The sequence below is a fragment of the Pyxicephalus adspersus genome, chromosome 3 (assembly GCF_032062135.1).
Source record: "Pyxicephalus adspersus chromosome 3, UCB_Pads_2.0, whole genome shotgun sequence".
Lineage (NCBI taxonomy): Eukaryota > Metazoa > Chordata > Amphibia > Anura > Pyxicephalidae > Pyxicephalus > Pyxicephalus adspersus.
The window spans coordinates 40,722,640-40,745,790 of NC_092860.1; the positions used below are offsets into that span (position 1 = coordinate 40,722,640).

Sequence of the window (23,151 nt, forward strand, 5' to 3'; positions counted from 1 at the left end):
GGTGCTATATAAATCCCGTTTATTATTAATAATAATAATAATAATAGTATACTGTTACAAATAACTGTAAGTTTAATTTGATAACTGTGATATGTGTGCTGAATGTTAAGTTTCTAAATAGAATGGATAATAATCCAGGCTGGTGAGGGGATAGCAGTGACAACCAGGAAGCTTTGCTGACATTTACATAACAGGCCTGTGAGCCATTTTTATTTTCCCCTCAGTGGAGGGCATGCAGTTCCAGCGGACGCCGGCAGGGGGAGCAGGCGGGAAGCCGTGCTCTTGGCTCGCAGAGTATGAATGAAACACCCAGAGGCATGGCATGCGGCTCAGTTCCTGCGGGTGATCAGACGCTGCTGCTGCTGGACTTTACGTGCTGCTCCCATCCCGGGGATCTCTGATTTCCTATCAGCACTCCGCTTTCCTGGAATCCCGAGCAGCCTGGGTCAGATCCACGGACGGGAGGTAATGCAGGGTGGGAGCAACATGTGCCAGGAGTTTGTGTGATCGGTGCCCAGGAAAGTTGATCGTGCAGGACAGGCATGACCTTCCCTGGCAGGACGATGTGTTTGTTAGCTGTGTCGCAATCTCCCATGTGTAGCAATGTGCTGGGGGACACATGTGCACAACTTTATATCATCGTATGTGTGTACAAATAGTGTGATGGCATACTTTATACTGCACAGATGGGTGTAAACATTCATCAGGGTATTATATATAATTCTGCTTCCATAAAATTGGGACTTGTATTGACATCTGATAGAGAAGTGTGAAATGATTACATGTGATCTGTTATGTATGAGATCTTAATATAAATCACGTGGGATCTGAGGATTCCCACTAGATCAGAGCGGAGGGGCTCATCCATCAGCCATGGCGTAGTACATTTGCTCATCCTTGGGCAGTGTAAGGCTGCCATGGAAGGGTGGAGGCTGATATTTATCTCATGCCTGTAGGGAGGATTTTGTGCACACTGTGCAATTGTCATCATTTGTTTGCTGGTGTGAAAATTCCTGATCACTTACAAAATACGTTTTTTGCATTGTCCATTCTGTTCGGGGACTTTAAACTTGGCAGGTGATACGACTGACATATTGGAGTCATTTAAAGTTCACCTAAAACGTGCAGTTTTTCCAATAGTTTATGGGGTGTGTGGAAGTTATGTCTGAAAGCACCATCAATTAAAAATACATTTGGAATATAATGTATATAATGGCATTTGTTTATTATAACTTTTACACAGAGTCGGGAAGGTCTGGAGCATTTGTCAGGTTTTTGTTACTGTCCTCATCAGATCCTCCATATGTTCTAATGTCACCAAAACAGAAAGGTATGGAAAATCCAAAATGTTAGTCACAGCCAGATATAGGAGTTGGAAGGCTTTTATTGATGACATCTGTTCTGGTAACAGCAGGGGGATTCTCATTCAGGGAGATTCCTTCTCACTTCCTTTTCTGTCTCTTGGAAAACACCTTACCAGGATGGCCAAAACTTTCCCTGGATGGTTTTTAACCCTTATATACTCCAAAGGTGGCTATAAATGCACAAGTAAACATTTGTCTGTAGTAAGGTTTATTATTTTTGCCGTAGGTAATTTCATGTGAATTACTTTTTATTTACTACAGGCCAGTGATCAGAAGGGGAATCCCTGATGACTTCAAATTTTTTGTTTCAAATTTAATCTATGTTATCTCCAATGGGCTTTGCATGCATGACATTTATAAGATACTGAACATTAGTGATGGAGCCGATTCTTTACTGGCGACACAGTGAGGTAATGAAAAAGAACACTGGGTGTAGATGGAGCATGGGACAAGATGGTGAATGGAGTGAGTGGCAAGGGCGATCACAGAGTTGTCAGCTCTAGAGCAAAGCAAGCTACAATGTATACCATAATGTAAAGTTGCCTAAATCCACTTTAAAAACTTTTTTTACTCATGCTTCATCGCATGTCCCTGTTACATTGTGGACGCCGTCATCTTGATTGGCCAGGCTGGAATGATGTAACTTCCCTACGTGATACCCCCGCCATCCCAATGGGGAAATATTAAGGGGGGGGGTCAGTGAGCATTTTAGTACTGTCTACTGATACACCAGGAGCCACATACTGTACTATCCTTTACTTACCTACTGTTTTGATCAGTTACTGGGTGGGGAAAATAAAAAGAGGAGCATATGACTTGCTGCTTGCTAAAGGCACATAACTGTTATAGGGGGGTCAGTAGTGAGTATGCACATTATAATATTTACAATAGACTGATCACTTTTAAAAGTATCCCTAAACAAATATTTAGGCAGAACCAAAGTCTAAATGAAAAAGTGCAAATGTGCATTTTGTGTTAGATAAGACTTACATGTTTCAAATTTAATCTATGTCGCCTATCTCTAATGGGCTTTGCATACTGCATTCATGACATTTTTAAGATCCTGAAAAGTGGATCCTACAACTACCATATTTTTGTGATGGAGCTGATTCATCACTGGCTGAACGAAAAAGAACATTGGGTGTAGATGGCACATCAGACAAGATAGTGATGGAGTGGTGAGATGTCAGCACTGGAGCAAAGTTTAGTTCAAAGTTTACTATAATGTGCAGGTTCTTTCCCTAAATACCAACCCCCAGTTCTTTTATAGTCATTTTTATAACAGTCTGAGAGTTATATCATCAAACGTGTGTGTTAGAAAGTAGAAGTGAAACTATATGAGCATGCTATGGTTTTTCTTGGGAAAGTTACATTTTTTCCCATGAACTAGGGGTGGGGATTTTTTTTTTTTTTTTTGCTTACGTATATTTCCTAGAGTTCAGGATACTGAATTTAAACAAGTTGAGGCTTTGTTTGAATTTAGCTTGCATAGTGTTTGAAAATTGTGTATCTGCTCTACAAAAGGTATTCAGGACATTCTTTCAGCGAATGGTGAGTTTTATTCTTCTACTTGTGAACAAATGCGTTCTGTATATTGGTAAACCTTGTTAGCATTCAGTCCTACTTTCCAAAGGTCAATTTAACAGACTTGCACTGACACAGCTGAATGCGGGTCCTGAACGTGGAACAAAAGAATGTGAACTTGCTTCAGCTTGCATTTGTGAATGAAGCATAGCACCCTTGCAGAGAGATATGTACAATGCCTATGGTGATTCTTTGCCTTGTAGTTACTGGAACCAAATGCTAGCACAGGCTGCGCCTTTCAGAGCAATATCCTGCTTACTACTTGTACACCAAAAAACAGGTGATTATTTTGCTAAACAACATTTTTAACGATTTTGCAGTTCATCAAAAGAGGGTTTTGAATGCAAAATAGTAATAATTTGCATTGGGTCAATAGGGAACTTCTGCAATGAACTTCTTTTAAATCAATAATTGCGGCCTACAAAGTTGCACTCTTTTTAAAACGGTTCTGAGGGCTGGAATTTACCAAACACAGTTTAATTTGAGGGTCTGCCTATATTATATAATGAGAATGGTGGGACATACAAGGTACTCAGACAGCAAAGGGTAGCTGAGTATCATTGCTATATTAGCCATATTTAGGATCATGGATAAAGATAGTGTGGTCACAAGAATTAATTTGTAGCTAAGCCACATATATATATGAAAATGGAAGGAGGGAATGGGGCTTCCACTACTACTACGCACATGGTGCAACATTTACAATCCGTACAGGTCACTGCTAAGTCAGGCCTAAAGGTCAGTGTTTTCTGAACCAGGGTTCCGTGGGACCTTGATGTTCCTTCAGAGGTTGCAAGGGGTTCCTTGAGCAATGAGAAATTTGTGACTTTCAGGTCAGTTTAACTAATATTATTTATCCTTTTGGCTATCTGTAACAGCATTCCAAATAGCCAATAATATAGGAGGCGTTAACCCCACTGACCATCACACTAATGTACTGTAGGCTGCAGAACATTATGGTAACAATTGTAGGGGTTCAATAGGACCTGAAATTTATTTCATAGAGTTCCCCCAAATTAAAAAGATGGAGAAGGGCTGTTCTAGAGCAGTGGTCGCCAACCTTTTTGGACCGACAGACCACTAAATTTACCGGCTCCATACTGCGCATGCGGAGAAACACAATCCACCACTTCCCTGAGATCCGTATGGGGGCACATGGTCCGCGAACCATTAGTTGGCAACTGCTGTTCTACAGAATGTTCTGCTAGTATCCGTTCACTGAAACGGGCTGCTAAGCAAGGTCATCACCTCTATGGTTAGCTATAGATGTTAGTATACAATTCTGACTTTCAACTATCATTTCCATAATAAACAAAGTGGCAAGTTTATTTTAAGGCTGAAATAAACACTAGATGGTGTTAAGACATTTAGCCATCATCTTTACTAAAGTCTTGGTACCTAAACATAAATAGTTTCATTATAAAACTGTAAGTGTTTAGTCTATGGTGAGAGACAACATTGCAGCAACAAAAACATTTGGACAAAGTAGACAATAGTGTTTGCTGGTGTTCCATAGATAAGATTGCTTCTGATCTGGCTGAGAGCAAGTGTCATTTAATATCAAACGTGACCTTTAGACCTACAAGGCAGTCAGATGTGCAAGCACAAGGTTGTTCTTGGCTGAATGGAGAAGGAAAAGGAGAGATCATGAGTGGATGTCCTTATCTTTGTGGAAACCGTATTAATGACAGAATAGTTCTAACCCGACCAACAATGTTCATCAGCAGTGGCTAGATTACTAGGTCATTTTGTATTGCATGTATATATGTGGCAGTTTGGAGTTACTTTACCCAAAATATTATTTTAGTTATGCAAAATCCCTGCCAGCTTTGTTTTTGCCTTGTTGTGGTCGTCTTCTTCTACTTCTCGCTATCTGTATAACATACAGTATAAATTCTGAAATAAATACGAGACCCTGATTGTAATAGCCATTGCTAGTATGCATATGCAGATCATTGAAGTCAGGTGAAAGTTTTTCCATCAAAATTTTAGCTTTAGGTAGGAATCAATCTTCCTGGCATAAATATATACAAAAATTCAATTTTACATGGATAGACCCTCTAAGGTGTTCCATTTTATGTGACAAATTATTGTAAATGTGAGTATTGCATTTGAAAGGCAAGTATATATTTTGCAAAGGCGGTTTCTCTTGCTGCAAGTTTAGATAAGGTGGACTGTCTGATTCCTGTTGCTCTCTTTCTTCTATAGGCTAAAATCACATTATCTGTGGAATGCTGTTTGGTCACATTACCAGTTAGAGAATGTAGAAGCAGGGGTCAGACTTGTAAGGTGTGAAAATTTATTAAACAACCCCTAAAAATGAATGCACTGGTTTTTGTACCTGTGTATTTTTTGAACTGGTGAGAACTTCTGTGAAAGAAATATATATGATCTTACATTTGTAAACTACTTTCTAACTAATTTCTCAGCAGTCCCTAAGGGGGGAAATCTGCCTATACAAGCCTGGATCTATCACTATATGCAAAGCTTTAGGGTTCATTTATTGCACTAATCCCAGTGCAGGAACTACAGGAAGTCCACTTGGTCAAAATATATAAAAAATATTTCATTTGTGCAAAGCGTGTCTAGTTACATCGCAGCACATTACAGTAACCAAAAAATTTAAAGAAAATAAAGCACCATTATGCATGTTTGTATCTTATGTTAAAACTTCATACCAGCGCACTTGCTTTTTATTCAATATATTAAATGTCCTGTTTAGTCCGATTTATCTACCATAAAACACAGTTATCAAAATTGGATATTTTATCCTTTATTTCCATACATTTCAGCAATAAATTAATTCTTAGGTGAAACAAACACAATAATATGTTAAAGCTGCCAAAAGCTAGATTGACAAGTCATTATTCTGTTTAAAATTCCCCAGTTTGACAATCAGCTAAATAATAATCAGGTATAATCCTCACTTATTTTATTGAATGAAACTAAAATCAAAGGGGTTTTCCAGCTTGTTAGGCTACAACAATCAACAAATAACTGTTTGCCCTGATCGTGAGTGTGGTGAAAATGCTGGACTGTTTGATAGCAAAGAGTAATCATGAAAATTTAGGGGTTTTCTTTTTTATCTTAAGACAAGATAGAATAGGTATCTGTTTAGTTACTAAGCATTTTATTATGTATTTATATTACAGCAGAATATTACGGCAGAACCTACTTTCCAATGTTCCCACCTTTGTCATAATCTAATGTTGGTAACAAAATCCAAGGCTAGCTACACACATGCAATAATTGTTGTTAGAAAACGAATGAATAATGACGGATCTACGATTATTCACGATTATATTGAATGATTGTATAGTGCACAATTCTGTACCTGGTGTAACAATACTATCGTTCAAATATAACATTGGACACACACTAAATACGATGCAGTAAGTGACGTGTACCGCAGAACCATCCACGATCACTACATGACCGTACATAGATACAAACGATCGTTGCCATAACGGATCCGCCAGGACGGTCCTTCGTTTCCAGCGACATTGCTCATTCATCGGTGTCGTTGTGCCCTTTTTTTTATTAACGATTATCGAATGATCAGTCGTTAATCGTTTCTTTCCACCGACAATTATTGCATGCGTGTACGTAGCTTAAGGCAAGCCAATCTTTTTTTTGGAAGGAAGGAGGGAGGAAACTGGAATGCCTGGAGGAAAGCAAAGTAAAGATAAGGAAACCTAAAAAATTCCATGCAGATAGCAACCTAGCTGACACTTTTAAACCTTTCCTCCAGGCACCCAAGTTCTCCATGACTGAGTTCCTACCTTATGTGGAAGCATTGTGTTAAAGCAGAGCTAACCTAGAACCAAAAAAATGCAAGCTGTCAGGTTCTGTATAGCAGAAGAGACAGTCAATATCTCACAATTATAGAACGGGCAGGTAGGTTTCTTTTTATTATAGAAGAGACATCCCTCCTGCAATGCAGAACCTGCCTGCTTACAACAATTTAATTATATACTTTAGTTCCGCTCTAACATGTCTGTTACAGAAACCTAATTGTTAGATGAAACCATAACTTCTACATTTCTCTAACCAATAGTCTAGGATTGTTAAATAGAATTTTAAAGGAAATGTATATAAAAAGAAGCACAGGAGCTGCCATTGCTGAACAACTAATAAAAATGCTACTTGGATCATACATATCTGCAGATAATGTGTTAATGTGTGAATTTTACATATTCATATACATACCAGGTAAAGTAAAACTAAGAATGTTCAATGTCCTATAAGTTTTTCTTTCATAAGAAGTGTGTGTATGTATGTATGTATGTATGTGTGTGTGTGTGTTTATATATATATATATATATATATATATATATATATATATATAGGCAGGAGGTAGCCAAAAAGTGCCAGGTGGTGCGCCCAGCTAAAAAGGGCTGGGGAGAACGCTGTATATACATATATAATTTTCAACAGTTAAATTTTGAAGCTGAATTAAAAAAAACACATAAATGCGGTAATATATCAGTTATATTTAGTTTAAACACAGCTCAATTTAGTATGAAATCAGTAAATGTATTTTAAATGTAGCTCCATTAAGTATAAAATTGGTTCTAATATGAGATTTCTGTAATTTATTGTACATTAAGCTGGGCAGAGGGATTCGTAGACTCTGCTCCATACATATGTGCTGTCCATGAGCAGGGTAATGACCTCATGAATGTGTTAGTTCTCCATCACTGCCCATCAGGCTGGTGGTGTGTTCCTGATGAGGCTTTTCTGCTCAAGCAGGTATATTACGTACCTGACAGAATTCTAGCTCCTATAGAAGGTAAAATGGTTTTCATAAAGGTAGTTTTAGTTTGGTTTTAGGCAATGACTGAAGTTTGGTTTAGATGTTTATTTGTTTATTTTTATTGTTTTTGCTTTTAGTTGCTTGATTTTTGCATCCTACCTTTTACATTTACAAACAATATGCAAATAAACTTCCATATGGCAATGACTGTCATAATAGGCACATGGACACACATTATGCTTGTTTCCAGAGGCCACACAAGGACAATCATCCAGTGACCTTATAAAGGTCAGACGCCATAATAACCCAGCTGGCTTTTGCAGCCATCCCACTGGATAATGAATGTAACCCATTCAAATGCTCATCTGGATCAATGGCCTTTTATATAGATCACATTGACGAAGTGACAAGTCCAGAGATAAATTATTGATAGGGTGCCATTAGCTTCTATTTTTTATTTTATCACCAGCACTTTTTCTGCCTGTATTCTATCTACAATGTCTGCATAAACCTTATTGGTATGGAAGAATATATTGATAGTTTTTTTTTATTGTATTATTGATGGGATTGTAATTGCGTCTCTTGGTTAAAAGTTTGGCCTATTGATTATTGGGTTTCTGCACTCTGATATGAGGAGTTTGTGTAAATAATGTCTCATCTAGTTATTTATTAACTTCTGATGACCTCTGCACTACACCAAGTCACCTCTACTCTTATCATGGCTCTATAAAGCCATATCTACCATACAGCATGTGGAGAGGAATGTACTAGTGCATTATAATCCCAATGTCTTTCTCTACTGCTTCTATAAAACAGTGTTGTAAAAATTCCAGCAATACCTGTTTTGTTACAATTGCAAATTGCGTAAATTGTATTTGTACAAGTCTTGTTCAGCAATGTAATGTAAAATGTTGCCTGACAGCACAGAGTGACAAAAAATGTGAAGGCCACCGAGTGCATTACCTGATATTAACTGAACTATGAATAATTATTGCTGAGTGTTTTTGCATTTTGTAAATCATTATTGCACATTGATTTGCCTTGTGTGAGAAAATCTACAGTGTGTACGTGTTCTTAAATCTGCCCAAACCATTACCATAATGACTATATTTACCAAAACCCCTGTCTAAATTCACATATTAAATTCATGTATGGAAGGGCGGTAGATCTGAATCTGCTTTTCTGCAATTTGGTAAACCTTACTGGTCCCTCTGCTAGCCTATTACTTGGCAGTGGAAGGATAAGCAACAGACTGATGAGCACATGTCTCCTCCTCCTCTTCCACCACTTAGCATATTCCTTTTTAGCACATTTGTAGCCAATTGATGGGGTACTTGTGCTAATTGCCCCTTTCCCAGTTTGAGTTCTGTTCTACAGTAACCTGCATGAGGCTAACACCAGGTCAGAATTCAGGGACTCACACTGCATGTGTTAAAAAAAAACATTTAATGTTGCATGCAGAGCTGCATTCATGTATTCTGTCTGCCTACAGTATAGAATGGCCATTTGTTTATGTACCAGAGGCTAAACCACATGATATATTTTTTTCCAAGAAAAAGTTTATTGCAGTCTATGAACAACTTTTTCTACAAACAGTAATGTAGTGTTCACCAAGAAAAACTACTTTTATTAACCAGTTAATTTCTTTATAGTAAACTTTTCATGGAGGATACATACATAAGGGCTGAATTTGCTGACCACCTTCTTATCATTCCACATTCTTTTTTCAGGTCAGTGGGTCAGAATAATGAAGACAGAATGACAGCCAGGCAACTAGCATGTGAAGAAAGAGAATACACTACATTATTTCTTTCATGACAGGTTTCCTTAAAGTACAGCTCTAGCTAAATTATATTTAGGGCAGTGGTCCCCAACCTTTTGGAGCTTGCGAGCCACTAAATGCATTCATGGGGAGCTGTGTGTCACTCAAAGGGAAAGAAACTTGTCATAATACCAGAACCCGCTCACTCTCCCAATTTCCTATCCTTCGTCATCTAACATAGTGTTACTAAATTGCTTGGCCTTCATTTACAGCCTATTTTATTAAATGCAGGCTGTGCAGTGAAGCCTATGTTATATCATTTGAGTTCTCTCTATTTAATCCAGAAAAGGGAACTCCATCATGTAGACAAAAAGGCCAGGTACATGACTTGAAAGGTCACAGGACTGGGCTCACCTCTCCAATTTTTAATGGTGTTCTACTGGCTTTGGAGTCCTGGATCCAATGGGGCATCAGACACTTTTGCAAGTTATAAAACAATATTTATACCACCAGGTTTCCTAAATGCCTTTCTGGTAGTAATAGGGCCATTGTATTGATTTACATTACATTTACATAAGTAGCCCTTAATTTGCTGTGCAGAATACCTCCAGGAATTTTCCTTCATCTGTGATTGGCTGTTTTTTCTCCAGACATCTATATAATATGATATCCAGTTTTTGAGAACAAAGATTTTATCACCGAAATCCAACCTAAGAACTTCTACGTACTGTTACATAATCAGAGCAGACCTTAGTATGAGCAAAAGCAGAGCTGGACAAACTTAACTGATGAAGAAGAAGGGTTTTATGGAAAAATATAGCTATAAACACAGGACATAGGAAATTACCTTACGATTGAGAATGGCATTATGGCATTGCCACTTTTCAGGAAGTCTGCCTATTGCCATGTTGAATTTTCATGGTGGTAACTGTATTGATGCATTTGGGGAAAAAATAGCAGTTACCCGTCTTAGACTTGGCTGTCTTACATGAATGTTGTATGTGTACGACTGTGCGTTGTAAAAAAAAGATTTATTTACATAAAGAAAATATTTGTGGCTGCACCATTATTTAAAATGCTTTAACTTTTTACTTATTTAAAATAAGTAATGTGGGCCCAGGGGATGGAGTCCATTTTTGGGGATTCAGCACCCTTATTTTACATTTTTTGCTGTTAAATAAACTTTTAACGTTTGCTGTGAAAACCTGTTTTCTAATTTATCTTTAGTGACCCTAGTAATCACTGAATGACTAAATGGTTCTGTGTATTGCAAAGCCCTTTAGAATTTTTAGTTGTAATTTTTTATGGCTGATTAGTTTAAACACAACTTTATATTTCTACACCTTTTCTTCCTAGGAAATGAAATAAAGCGAACCAAGGCAGATACACATTTACCTTTTTGACATTCCTTCTTCTTGAGCAAAACTCGATTCATTTGAACGCTGAAGATACCTCTCAAACACGTAAGACATGTCAATAGGACTAAAGCAAGTTTTTAACAAGGACAAGACATTTCGACCCAAAAGAAAGTTTGATCCTGGCACACAAAGGTTTGAGTTACATAAACGAGCTCAAGCATCTCTGAGCTCTGGAGTTGACTTGAAGGCTACGGTTCAGCTCCCCAGTGGAGAAGACCTCAATGACTGGGTGGCTGTTCATGTGGTTGACTTTTTCAATAGGATTAATCTCATCTATGGTACCATTTGTGACTCATGCACAGAGACAACCTGTCCCGTTATGTCCGGGGGTCCAAAATATGAATACAGATGGCAAGATGACATGAAATACAAGAAACCTACTGCCTTACCAGCACCTCAGTATATGAACCTACTTATGGACTGGATTGAAGTGCAAATTAACAATGAAGATATATTTCCTACAAGTGTGGGTAAGTTTTCCTTTATTATCAAACAATTTCTGAATATACCTGTTTTGTTTCTAGCACAATTGTCTCTTTACCTGTGCTACTTTTGTCAAAATATGCTACTCAGTTTTAATCTTACCACAGCTCAAGTATTTTTTAGATGTCTTCAGCATCTTGCTAATTCACATGGCTGGTGGTTCTCAGGCAGCTAACCACCATGCTTTTTCAACAGTAATGACCATTTGGGTGGTTTTGATGGTTTGGTTACCAATCCAGTGTTCAAACCACAACTTTTTTTTAAGCCGGGTGATAAGAAATTGTAGACTTGTGGCAGCCACTGTATTAAGACCAAAGTCTTCAGTAACCACTCAAAAAGAGCCGGGTAGTCACCGAAAAATGCCAGGTGGTGCACCTAGCTAAAAGAGCCTGGGGAGAACACTGCCAATCTTCCCTATTACTTTTTTTTGGGGATTCTTGATCACCTGCGGTGAAGAAGCAGTAACCACACTTCAGCCCCACTGCAAACATCATGACTACAGATCTTTGAGAAAACAGGTTAGGCTTTCAGTCAATCCGCTCTTTTATTTTATTAAAGTGAACTAGTGTCTAGCATCTGTATTGCGCTGTTTTTTTGCATCATCATCCAATATATCAAGACGGAGCAATGTGATTACAGCAGTTACTAGATTATTATTACATCCGGGGGAAAGTTTGTTTAGCCACAAGTGGAATTCACATTGTGTTTTGGTCTGGAGCAGTGTTTGTTCAGCGATCAAGTCATTTTACATGTTTAGGTCTGTAATGATCATCGCTAAAGATAGAGATTAAATAGAGAGTAATTATATGTCAGACATATTGTCAAAAAAAAAAAAAAAAAAAAGCACATATGGCAGCTGTATCTAACACGCTGTTCCTTTTTTATGGACAGGCATGTCTGTAGAAACCTTCTTTGGGATAAAGGACATATGGCTGACAGCTTTTTGTTTCAGGACATTGTTAAGTTGTTTCATTGACTTCTGCAGGTTCTGCAAGGGTTTCCTTTTCAAGCATTTTTGTGGCTTATTGCATTCACCCTCATGAGGAATGTTTATATTAAGAAAAGTCTCATCCTCTAAGGGCTGGAGGAAGAGCTTTCCGTCAGATTATTCCCATCAGTGCGGGCTAGAGGAGAAAGGATTTTATAGGTTCAGCATGATTGCACTGCTAGAGGAATCCCACTGAGCAAGTTATACAGGGTCATCCTAAACAAAAAACATTTGTTCATTGCCTCTTTTTTTTTTCCCTTCACATCTGTATCTCTCAAGCTATCATCACATTCTGTCCATTTAACTGTTTGTAGCAAACAACTAGACAAGGTGCCCTAGAAAATGAACATACAGATAAATGCAATAAAGCCACAAGAACGTGGTCTTTTATGACCATTAGAATGATGTACAAGTGCAAGCATTTCCTGGCTTGTTTTAGAATAAAGTAGTGTTATGTCTTCAGATTACTTTCCTTGCTTTTTGGATTCAAAAGCACATATTTAATTTGCTAGGGCTAAAATGGACATTAATATTGCCCCTTGTATTACCGCACTGTAATTATTTTTCTAGCCATATTCTATTCCATTTTTATTGATGATACAGTCAGGGATTGCTGCAAGCCACAGTAGTTCCAGCATGTTGGGGAAAACTTGCATGTGGTACATTAAGCCTTATACTTTAATCCTGACAACCACTTGTTTGTAACAGATCACCAAAATGTGCTCATAATATACTCGCTGCTTCCAGGGTGGCTATCTTTCACTGACTGTATGAGCAATGTGTTGATTCCTTTCTGATAAATACACTGCAGAGTGTTCCTTACCAATGTTAGAGCAAAACTTTACTCATCAGGCCATTGAGCAAGCAGTGCCATGAAAGCAGGTAGGTACTTCTATCCCTTGTATGGCAATCTTTTCACTGGTGGCATGTCAACCCAGACACCACCCTCCTGAAAATGCCTAAATAATTCAACATAGGGTATTCTCTCAACCAGTGTGAACAGATTATCCATGGGACAGTCAAGTTGCCTAAAACCTTGTGTGATAAAGAATACTTATCCATATACAATTCTTTCTGATATGTAATAATTAGTATAATGAGTTTATTCTGTAGAAGCCAGATCTGTACAGGGTTGATTTTGATAGATCTCCATAGCCTAGGCTACGTACTCACCTCAGGGCTGATATCGGATGAGAATCTGGCGTGCACAGCACTCGTTGTCCGAATGACCGTCCTGACGGATCCACGGACAGGGAATGATCGCAATGAAAGTTAAGTGGAGAGAGTGCAGCGGGGTGCAGTCTCTCTCCCCTCTCCATAGAGCAGAACAGAACTGTATGTACAGCGTTTGTTCATGCATCGTGAAGGCATTTGACGTTGGAAAAGATCTTGAAAGATCCTTTCCAATGATAATTATTGCACGCGTGTACTCAGCCTTACTGTATATATATATTAAATTATTAGGGTTGCACCATTATCTGACGGCACAGACTGTAAACAGTAATGGTGGTTGGACATCAATGGCACGCTTACTGTATTATTATTTTTATTAAACATGATGTGGTAGAGAGTTTAGAGATGGCTCCATTGCTGACTTTATGGTTTAGTTGTTTATCCATGAAGTATGAAATTGTGGGAAGGGGTGTAGGTTGTTTGCCACAAACATAAAGTTCCACTCAAAATGATCTGGGTTCGACGACTATCATTTTGTACCTATACATAACTAACGCCCAACGCTGAATTCTCTGTGCTAAACACACCTTTAATTTTGCAGGTATAGAATCTATATGTGTTTTTATCAATAGGGAAAAAAACACCTACCATTATTTCGGTCAATGTAAATATTTGTCTGTTTACTGTTGTCTGTAAACTCATTATGGTACAATCAGGTTTAGAATCCTAAGGCTTTGTCCCCTGTTATTTGACCTGTATTTTTCAATTGTTTGTGTACATTATGTTTCTGACTTTTTTAGACAGGTTATGTGCTTTGGTTGCATTTAACACAATTATTACCCTGTGAGCCATTGTTATTCAATCTAACAGCTGGTCCTGTGGACCAGATCTCCATGGCGTGACCTCATTCTTCATCTGTAGCCCCTTATTAATGCTGAAAAGCAGATGCTTAGGACTCAACTCTTGATGCTTTGGGTAATTTGTTGCTACTGTTTTTTATAAAAGGAAGCAGATGTCTTTGTTGCCTAAATGAGAACAATGAAAGAACTTGGTGATATAAATGTGGAAAATGGACAAGCCAACAAATTTGAATCAATATATTTTACATACAGGGTAAAGTACACATACATTTTTTCCAGTGGCTAGAAAACCTTAGTATTAAGATACATATATTGATTTTTACAGCATTATTCAGAATGCATGTTGTGCTGTGGTGACTTATTTAGTAAAGCAGCACAAAGTACAGTGACACAAGGTAATCGATCAGATTTCACCCTACATTAGAGCGTGCAAACCAGTAAATATGATTGCTGACCTTTACATTACTTGGGCTGTACCTTATTCAAGAATACATGTACTATATGAAGCCTACCATTTCTGAAATCCCCAACTATAAAATGTGTTTGCTGGTTCACTGACCTCATTTCATTCTCAGTCTATAAGTTAAAACATGAAGATGAGAAGATCAGGAGTTTCAAGTTCATTCTGACCTCCTTTGTAGACTTCCAGCTTAGGGGAAGACTCACACTTTTGATACCAAGGACAGCCAGGTAACATTTACAGTGGCCTTATATAAGCCTTAGGGAGAGTGTATTTACGTACCAAGAATACTGATCTACACAGCATTTTTCCAGCTGCCAGAACCCAGCTAAATAATGCATGTCTTTGTGTCTGCTGTCCATTCTCCTTTTCAGGGCATGACTATCTGCAAAATAGTAAGTACAATAAACTGGGGCAATTTATACATGTTGTCCTAACTAGTAGTCACAGCTTCCTTGATGGCATGAACAACTTCAACCCGATCTTCTGGGTTCAGGAACTTTGGCCATCTTGAATGACCAGGCCAGAGGGACATAACTCCGGAGTATGTGAATGAAAGTATTCTTCCCTGGCAGAATCGCACACTGAGCTGCACATGTACAGCTCGATGTATATTATACCAAAGATTGCCAACAGGCAGGTATATTTGTTTTATTAATTTATTGTCTCTTCTGCAAAAAAAAAAAAAAAATTCTGTTCCTTTCTTGTCCCAGAATTATAGCAAGAAGTTAAAGTGAAGGGAATTCCCCTCTTAGCTAGGATGCCCCAATTGAAGGATTTTTTTAAACTGTAATGTTTTTGATTGTAAATTGTAGGATAGGTCTTTGAAATATGGACACTGAAATATGAATGTGACCAAGGGTCCAAACCTCAGCGCTATCCAGAACTAAAGATGTTTTGACTAAGGGATTCACTTTAAGTGGTTGTAAAGTAAAGGTGTGACTGCATAAAAGACCAAGTTCTCCTGTACTGACATCATTTATTTTAGCTAATATAGAATCCACCAGTCAATAGGAACACAAGTATACCTTTTAAACTGGCCAAAAGCTGACATACATATTAGTCCCCACCCTCCAGCTTGTAAATCCAACATTGGGTAATCCCTTCACTTTGTCCTCCACTGATTTATCTCTTATCTCTAAAGTAATATTTTGGTAGAAGAAATTCACTATACAATTTTTGTTTTCATAAATATACCTCAAGGAGTCTTCTAACACTTTGTAAGGTTGTAAGTTCTGGCAGATCTGCATTATTTCTGCTTAGTATATATTGTTGCGCACAAGCGTTGCAGGTCAAGTTTACCAATCCACGTAATGGTGCTGGTATTAACAAATATGGCAACTTACTTGGCCCAGTTAATAATGGTTTGGTGGACCTTGTATTTGGTTATGGCTCATTATTGAGTGCCAATGTTTAACAAGCCATTGTAGCCAGCAGTACTTGAAGGCACTAAAGGTGAATAGTTCTTTTTCCCCCATATGGGTGGTGGGGGAGAGTGGTTAACAATAAACTCCATGGTCTCCATACCATCTCACAAGCTTCTTTAAAATTAGTTCTGAAAAACATTTACATCTCTGTCAATTTCAGTGGGCATGATGCTTGTCTTCTTTGATGTTCTACATATTTGTCTATCTTATCTATTTTATTTACATCTCAGCCCTGTATAGTTTGTTCCCCTTGTCCTGAATTTAAACTCCACAGTCATGCTGGTCTGTGTGAAGGGAACAAGTTATGGGCACATGACTTGATTAATCTTAGATTATTTTGGAGATTTAGCTATTTCCTCGGAGATTAGCAAGCATCATGAGAAACAAGCAGTATCCAAGGGAGTTGCTGCCTTCTCTTCTTATAGAGTGTTTTTAATATTTAACGTTGTTTGCTGCACTATTTCCATGGTGAGGGTTTAATTGTGCTGGATTTCTATGTTGATCATTGTCCTCTGTAAGGCAAGTAGCTGGGAAATGTACAGTGCTTCATCAGTGGAACATCAGTCAAACTGTAAAGAATAGGTTTTGGGACCAGATAGATGAAAATTATCCATGCTACCTTCTTCTAAAAGCGTGACATTTTTTATTATTATTATATATACCTATTTTATATTATTATTAGCCGCTCCTATCACTATTCATTACATTCAAGAGACCTTTACATGGAGACATTTCAGACTTTGCCATGTAACCACTATGTAGATTCCATCCTTTCTTGGACTAATGTGGTTTAAATTTTAAGAACACTTTACATCCTTTGCCTGGGGCTGTAAACACTGAAGCATTACAACTTGCTGATTGAAAGACTGCCTTGAGTACTAGTGTGTATTAATAATTACAGCATTGCTATGTTTGTGTGCATATACATGAGATAACATTCTAGGCTAAAAGGGAAATCTTTTCCTGCACTCAACTGACTTCCTGTCATTAATCCTATTAATGAAGCCTGCAATCAGCCCTTCCTTTTCCTAAAATGATATGGACAGTTAAAGGGGATTACACTATGCCAGTAACACAAGGTCAGGTCTACATTATTGTGATTTGTGTTACAAACACATTACCACAATGCATGCAACGTATGTTGCATTTTGAATGTCACCCCAACAGACCTTGGTCTTAGTACACTGACAGCACTGCCTCTGTTACTATAACATCCAAAAAATAAATTGGTTTTATATTTCTTATTCTTTGCCAAAAATCAAAACAATTTATGCATTTTTTTAGTCTACTGTGATCATGCTTAACATCCGTCAGATTTGTTTTACATGTAAACTGATTCCATTGTTTATTGGGGAAATCAGCAAACAGTATTTAGTGAGAAATGCCTCGCAATGGTCCTATGACCCGTACCTATTTATGTAGATCTTGCACTAAAATAACGTGGTGTTCAAGCAAAGGTGACATTACCTTCCTTCTGATGAGTATCTGCTAAATGCCAGGTATCCCAAATCTTGTGAGAAGACAGTACTGCCCTTTCATGTTGTTCCACATTCATTAAAGTTGAGTTACTCTACATTCGAAGAATGGTGATGTACCTCATTCAATACAGAAGCTAGGGGTGTAGAGTATATTAACTCTGCTCCCCTCTCTCAAGTATTTTTGCAGCAGGTAAAGATTGGGCCAGTATAAGTAATGGAGTGCTGAATTTTGATGTGCTCCTAAATTGCTTTTCCCAGTTGCCTGGTAGGGAGGGGCCAACAGAGAGCTGCACAAAACTTCCTAAAACAACTGGAAGTTGTAGGAATGCTCGAAAGTGATGCTAAACCTCCAGAAATAAAATACCTGAAATTGCATATATAAGGGCAAGACAGTGGGGGAAGGATAGGCAAGATGGGGCTGAATTCCCTCCTGCCAGAAAATTAGCAAATCTGTCTGACTTGGAGCAACTTTATTGCACACGGAGAAGCTTACAGTGTGCAGTTATAGTAAGTATTTGTAGAGAAGGGGGGCCTGTACAACCATGCAAGACTGAAGGTTAGGCCACAGTTCTGATTGTTTTTTTTAAGACAAAACATTTTTCTTTTAGATGTAGAGAATGGTATACATGCATGGGTTGTATTTATATCAGAACCCAGAACCAGCAGTGAGGGTGATTCTTCCCAGCAAAGACACAGACAGCGCTTATCGGTGATCCCTACCCTTCCATATTCTAGTACCAAATTAAAAAAAAAGTTTTGACTTTACATACCTACTTTTAATATTTGTGTAGAGTCCTTCCCATGTGTTTCATGGTACGTCATTTTTGTAGCCAGAAGGCAAAATACATTTTTTTTAGAACTAGTGTTAGCTGCTGTGTTTTATCTATGGACAGGCTGTTATATTGCACACAACTGCACTCCCATAAGATGATTTGTATTTCTATTTAGTGTACTGCAAAGACGTATTTCCTTATATGGTTTCATTCTGACTGCTATGGGATGGGAATGCTCCCTAAAGAAATGTACAGATACCTAAAGCAGAGACCCTCACCATCAACTATCAGGAACACAGAAACTCAAAAAATTTCCAGTGGTTGTTGTAACAGTTTGAGATCTTCTCAACTTTTTGTCCTGGTGCTATGCGGACAATTAATGGAAGTGACTTTTCCCAATAGAACAGACAAAAACATGCCAGATAATCTAACCCCTTGCAGCTCTTTTCAAACAGTGTGAAAAGGACATGTTGACTGTGAAACCCTGTTGAAGAAAGGCCAAAAAAATGCACAGTAGTAAAATACTTTAAATATACTTGCCAGCATCACTTCAACTGCACGAGATCTTTGCTCTATTGCAGACCTAAAACCTATGGTAGAATCTTCATGATCCCATCTAGGTATGTTGGATGCCTGCATTTCTTTACTCAGAAGCGGACATAGAGAAGTGCAAACTGTGTCACTGCACAACGGCCTCTATTTGAAGGCTCCTGGAGAAATGTTTTGACAAAGTATTGGTGTGAATGCTTTTAAATAACAAGCAATATGTTTAATGTTTGACACAACTTTTACCCAGTATTCATATATTTTTGGATCCTCTTCCAAAAGAAAATGCATCTGAGAAATATTTCACATACAAAATATATGCAGCCTGTGTTTTTGTAGCTGCTGACTTTAAGCAATCCGAGAGTAACAAGCAGGTAAAAATTGGCATTTAACATTATTGCCATTTAACTGTTCCTTTTTCTAACCACAGATTGAAGGGTGGGTGGATGTAAGATATGACTCTGCTAGGTGTAAGGGTATAATCATACAGGCTGGAATGCCTTTTAAATTGCTACATGATGTGGGTAAATTGGGGCTAATGGCACTTATTATATCACTAGTAATAGAATGTTATGAGCTGTATGTGTAAAGGGAGCCCCTTGTAATATGTCTCCATTAGCTATAGTCCCTTTATAAAGCCTGCTTCAGGAAGAAGCAAACAGTGGCTAAAATATATAATTATATTCATGGGAGTTGCTTTAACTATTTTTAAACTCCAGATTTATTCATTGCCCCTGGCAAAATAAGTAAGAAACAAATTACCAGAGTACTGAAGCCAGTTTCTTTTTTTTTTCTTCCAAAAAATGAATATATACAAGCAGAATCTTGTTATGGTAAACAGGTGTTCCATCTGGAAATTTAAGGGAGCTTTAACTCTGGCTCCTTTGTCCTTTATATCACACACCGACACACACCTTTTAGCTGGGTGCACCATCTGGCACTTTTCAGAAACCACCCGGCTGTTTTTGGATGGTTACTGAAAAGTTGGGTCACAATACAGGGGTTGCCACCCACCTATAATTTCTTCCCACACGGCTTGAAAAAAATTCAGGGTTGAACATTTGCCATTTGCATGACAGCAACTCAATGCATTAGGCATGTAGACGTTGTCAGGATGACCTGCTGAAGTTCAAACTGAGCAATGGGGAACAAAGGTGATTTCAGTGACTTTGAAGGTTGCAGGACCTAGGCAGGCTGACCTGGGTATTTCAGCAACTGCCAATCTGCTGGGAATTTTATGCACAGCCATCTCTAGGGTTTACAAAGTATTGTCCAAAAAAAAAAAAATTGTGGCGAGCAGTTCTCTAGTGGAAAATGGCTTGTTTGTGCCAGTGGTAGGAGAAGAATGGCCTGACTGAAATTAAAAAATGTCAACTGCTACAACTGAGGTTTTCAGAAGAGCATCTCCGAGTTCACAACACGTCAAATCTTGAACCAGATGGACTACAGCAGCAAGGCATCACATTGAATACCATCACTGTCAGCCAACAATAGGTACCTGAGGCTACAGAGATGGCACAAGCTCACCAAAACTGGATAAATAAAGACTGGAAAAGGTTGCCTGGGCTGGTGAACCTTAAGTTCCATTGCTACATTTGAATGGTAGGTTCAGAATTGGGCATCCAAAAATAGATCCATGCCCTGGTTATGAAAATTTAATTGGCACAGTTTGAGCCCCTTAACACCAACTGAGTGTCATTTGATTGTGACAGCCTACCTTAGTGTTGTTGCTGACCAGGTCCATCCCTTTATGGCCCCATGGTACCAATATTCTGATACTGACTACTTCCACCAAAAAGAACATTCTATATCCAAAGCTTAAATAAGCTTAAACTAGTTTCTTGAACATGACAATGAGTTCACTGCACTCCATAGGTCTCCACGGTCACCAATAGAGCACCTTTAGGACATGGTGGAACAGGAAATTTACATCATCGATATGCAGTCAACAAATGTAATGTTTACAGGAGTGTAATAAAATAGTAATGTTTCAAGTGCCTTGGTGGATCTATGCATAAAGAATTACAGTTGTTAAGGCAAAAGGGGGTCCAAACCAGTACTATCAAGGTGTACCTAATAAAGTGGCTGCTGAGTGTATGTGCAGTGTCTGTGTGTTTTTGTAGCTGCAAGAACACGCATGGTTAATACCATCTTAAACAAGGCCTATACAATCCTTGTTTACCTATTGCTAAAGATCAGTTCTAAGACCTTTCCATTACACAGAAGAGACAAATCAGCTGATTTTATGAAACTGAAAGAGCCTTTTGTTATTTTGCATACATAATGTAACACATTGCCGTCAAATCAAGACCTTTTAAGACATTTGAAAACATTAAATATCACTGCATCAATGTTGCTGCTTTTAAAAAAAAAGTAGTTTACAATTTGTCGTGTTGTGCTAATGAGCAGGTATTCTACCTTATTAAGCAGCACACCCATCTCTGTGTAGCCCTATGATTTATAGTCATATTACACTAGTAACTTTGCACCGCTCCAATTTGTGGCTGGCTGCAGTTCTTTCCTTTAACTTTTTCAGTTCACTGGTATGCTATGATTATAAGTTTCACCTTGTAACTAAAAGTTTGCTTGACTACAGGGCATTGTTGATAGTTATATCATTGCAGGTGTCTTTACTGGTGAGTAAAGCACTCTCAGTTGGATAGTGGAAAAGTATATGGGTGGGGAAAAGCCCTGAAGACAGAAAAGTCATACTCCGTTAAAGTTGAATTCAGAAAAAAAAATGAACAGCAGGCAGGTCTTTGAAGGAGAGACGGGTGATGTATCTGCTGAAATAAAATAAACTTCTCTTCCTAATCTGCTTTTTAAATAATTTCACCTGTTCTCACTTGCTTGTGGCGATTTCCACCTGGTCCTTTTCCCAGTTTGAGCCCTGTTGGTTATCGTCATTGACCTAATTGATTCATTCTTAACATCCGTTGGGGGGATGCTAGGATACCTGACATAGTACACTGAGCGGTTTCAAAGTGGCACGAATTCAGCAAAGCTCACAGAGGAAAAATGTTCTGTCTAATACAGGTAATAAGTGTATTGTGGGGACTACTCTAAGGCACGGCTTTTACTTTTAAAATTCTAAAATTGGCATACTTAAACGTCAGTGTAATTTGGGCCCGCCATGATTCTGTTCAGTAGAATATATCACTGCTATATACATCCAATCACCTAGGGTTGAAAATGCCTTGTAAAAGTACATCCTGCTATATCCTCAAGAGGCTGATTTGTCTTCATGTAGATGGAGCCAGCAGCATTTCAGCTATGCTTTGTATTTGCGTGTGCCCTGTGACCACAGAATTTTTGTTCAAAACCACAACTGTTTTTCCAGAACAGAAGGTTTAGACAGTCCGTATGAATCCTTAGACATCTGATCATTTGTTTGGCTTCCGTTGAAGGCAGAAATGAATGACTTCAAATAAAGCTGCTTGTATCACAAAATTCTTCTTTTTTTACAATTGCACTGAATATATAATAGAAATAGTGGAGCAAGTGAAATCTCCCAGTTCTATAAACATATTACATTGATGAGTACATCACACCCTTTAGTTTTGTGCCAATAGTTTATAGAAGATTGGCCTGCGTTAGTCAAAGCTGTGTCCCTATTTTGGTTGTCAGTCCAAGTTTCTGGATTTTTAATGTGTCTGGTCAAGTAAAGATTGATATGGTTTTGCCCAGATATTTAATTTAGGCTAAATTCTGCAAAGTCTAGGGGATGGTAAATGAAAGTGATCATTCTAATCATTCCAGATATTTCTTTGGCTGAGTGCTTCATGGTGTATACCTGAACCTAGGACCTAGTAAGAGTAGCACATATTTTGATTTTCTGAACTGCTGGCTAAGCTTTAGACTTACTGGGCTTAACATGTCATTGCATAAAACACATCAAAGCTTTCTTGCTTGTGCAACATACTGATTTAAATAAAGCCTCATGGTGCTCCACTCAGTTCATGGTCAACACCTCTGTGTATACTTTAATGATGCAGCTTAGCAAATCTGAATTGCTGGTGAGGGAATGTGGTTACTAGACAATGCTTTAAGGCAACAGTTTCTATGTGAAGCCTAAATAG

At 38.1% G+C, this 23,151-nt stretch overlaps 1 protein-coding gene across 1 annotated transcript in view; it reads left to right on the plus strand.

Moving 5' to 3' along the window:
- The first annotated feature begins 294 nt into the window (after nt 1–294).
- The window catches only part of MOB3B (MOB kinase activator 3B), a 48,171-nt gene continuing 25,314 nt past the window's right edge, over nt 295–23,151 (plus strand). The window contains exons 1-2 of the mRNA XM_072404315.1: nt 295–465; nt 10,823–11,354. Coding sequence (XP_072260416.1) covers nt 10,937–11,354 — 418 coding nt within the window. The 5' untranslated portion in view covers nt 295–465; nt 10,823–10,936. The remainder of the gene's footprint in view (nt 466–10,822; nt 11,355–23,151) is intronic.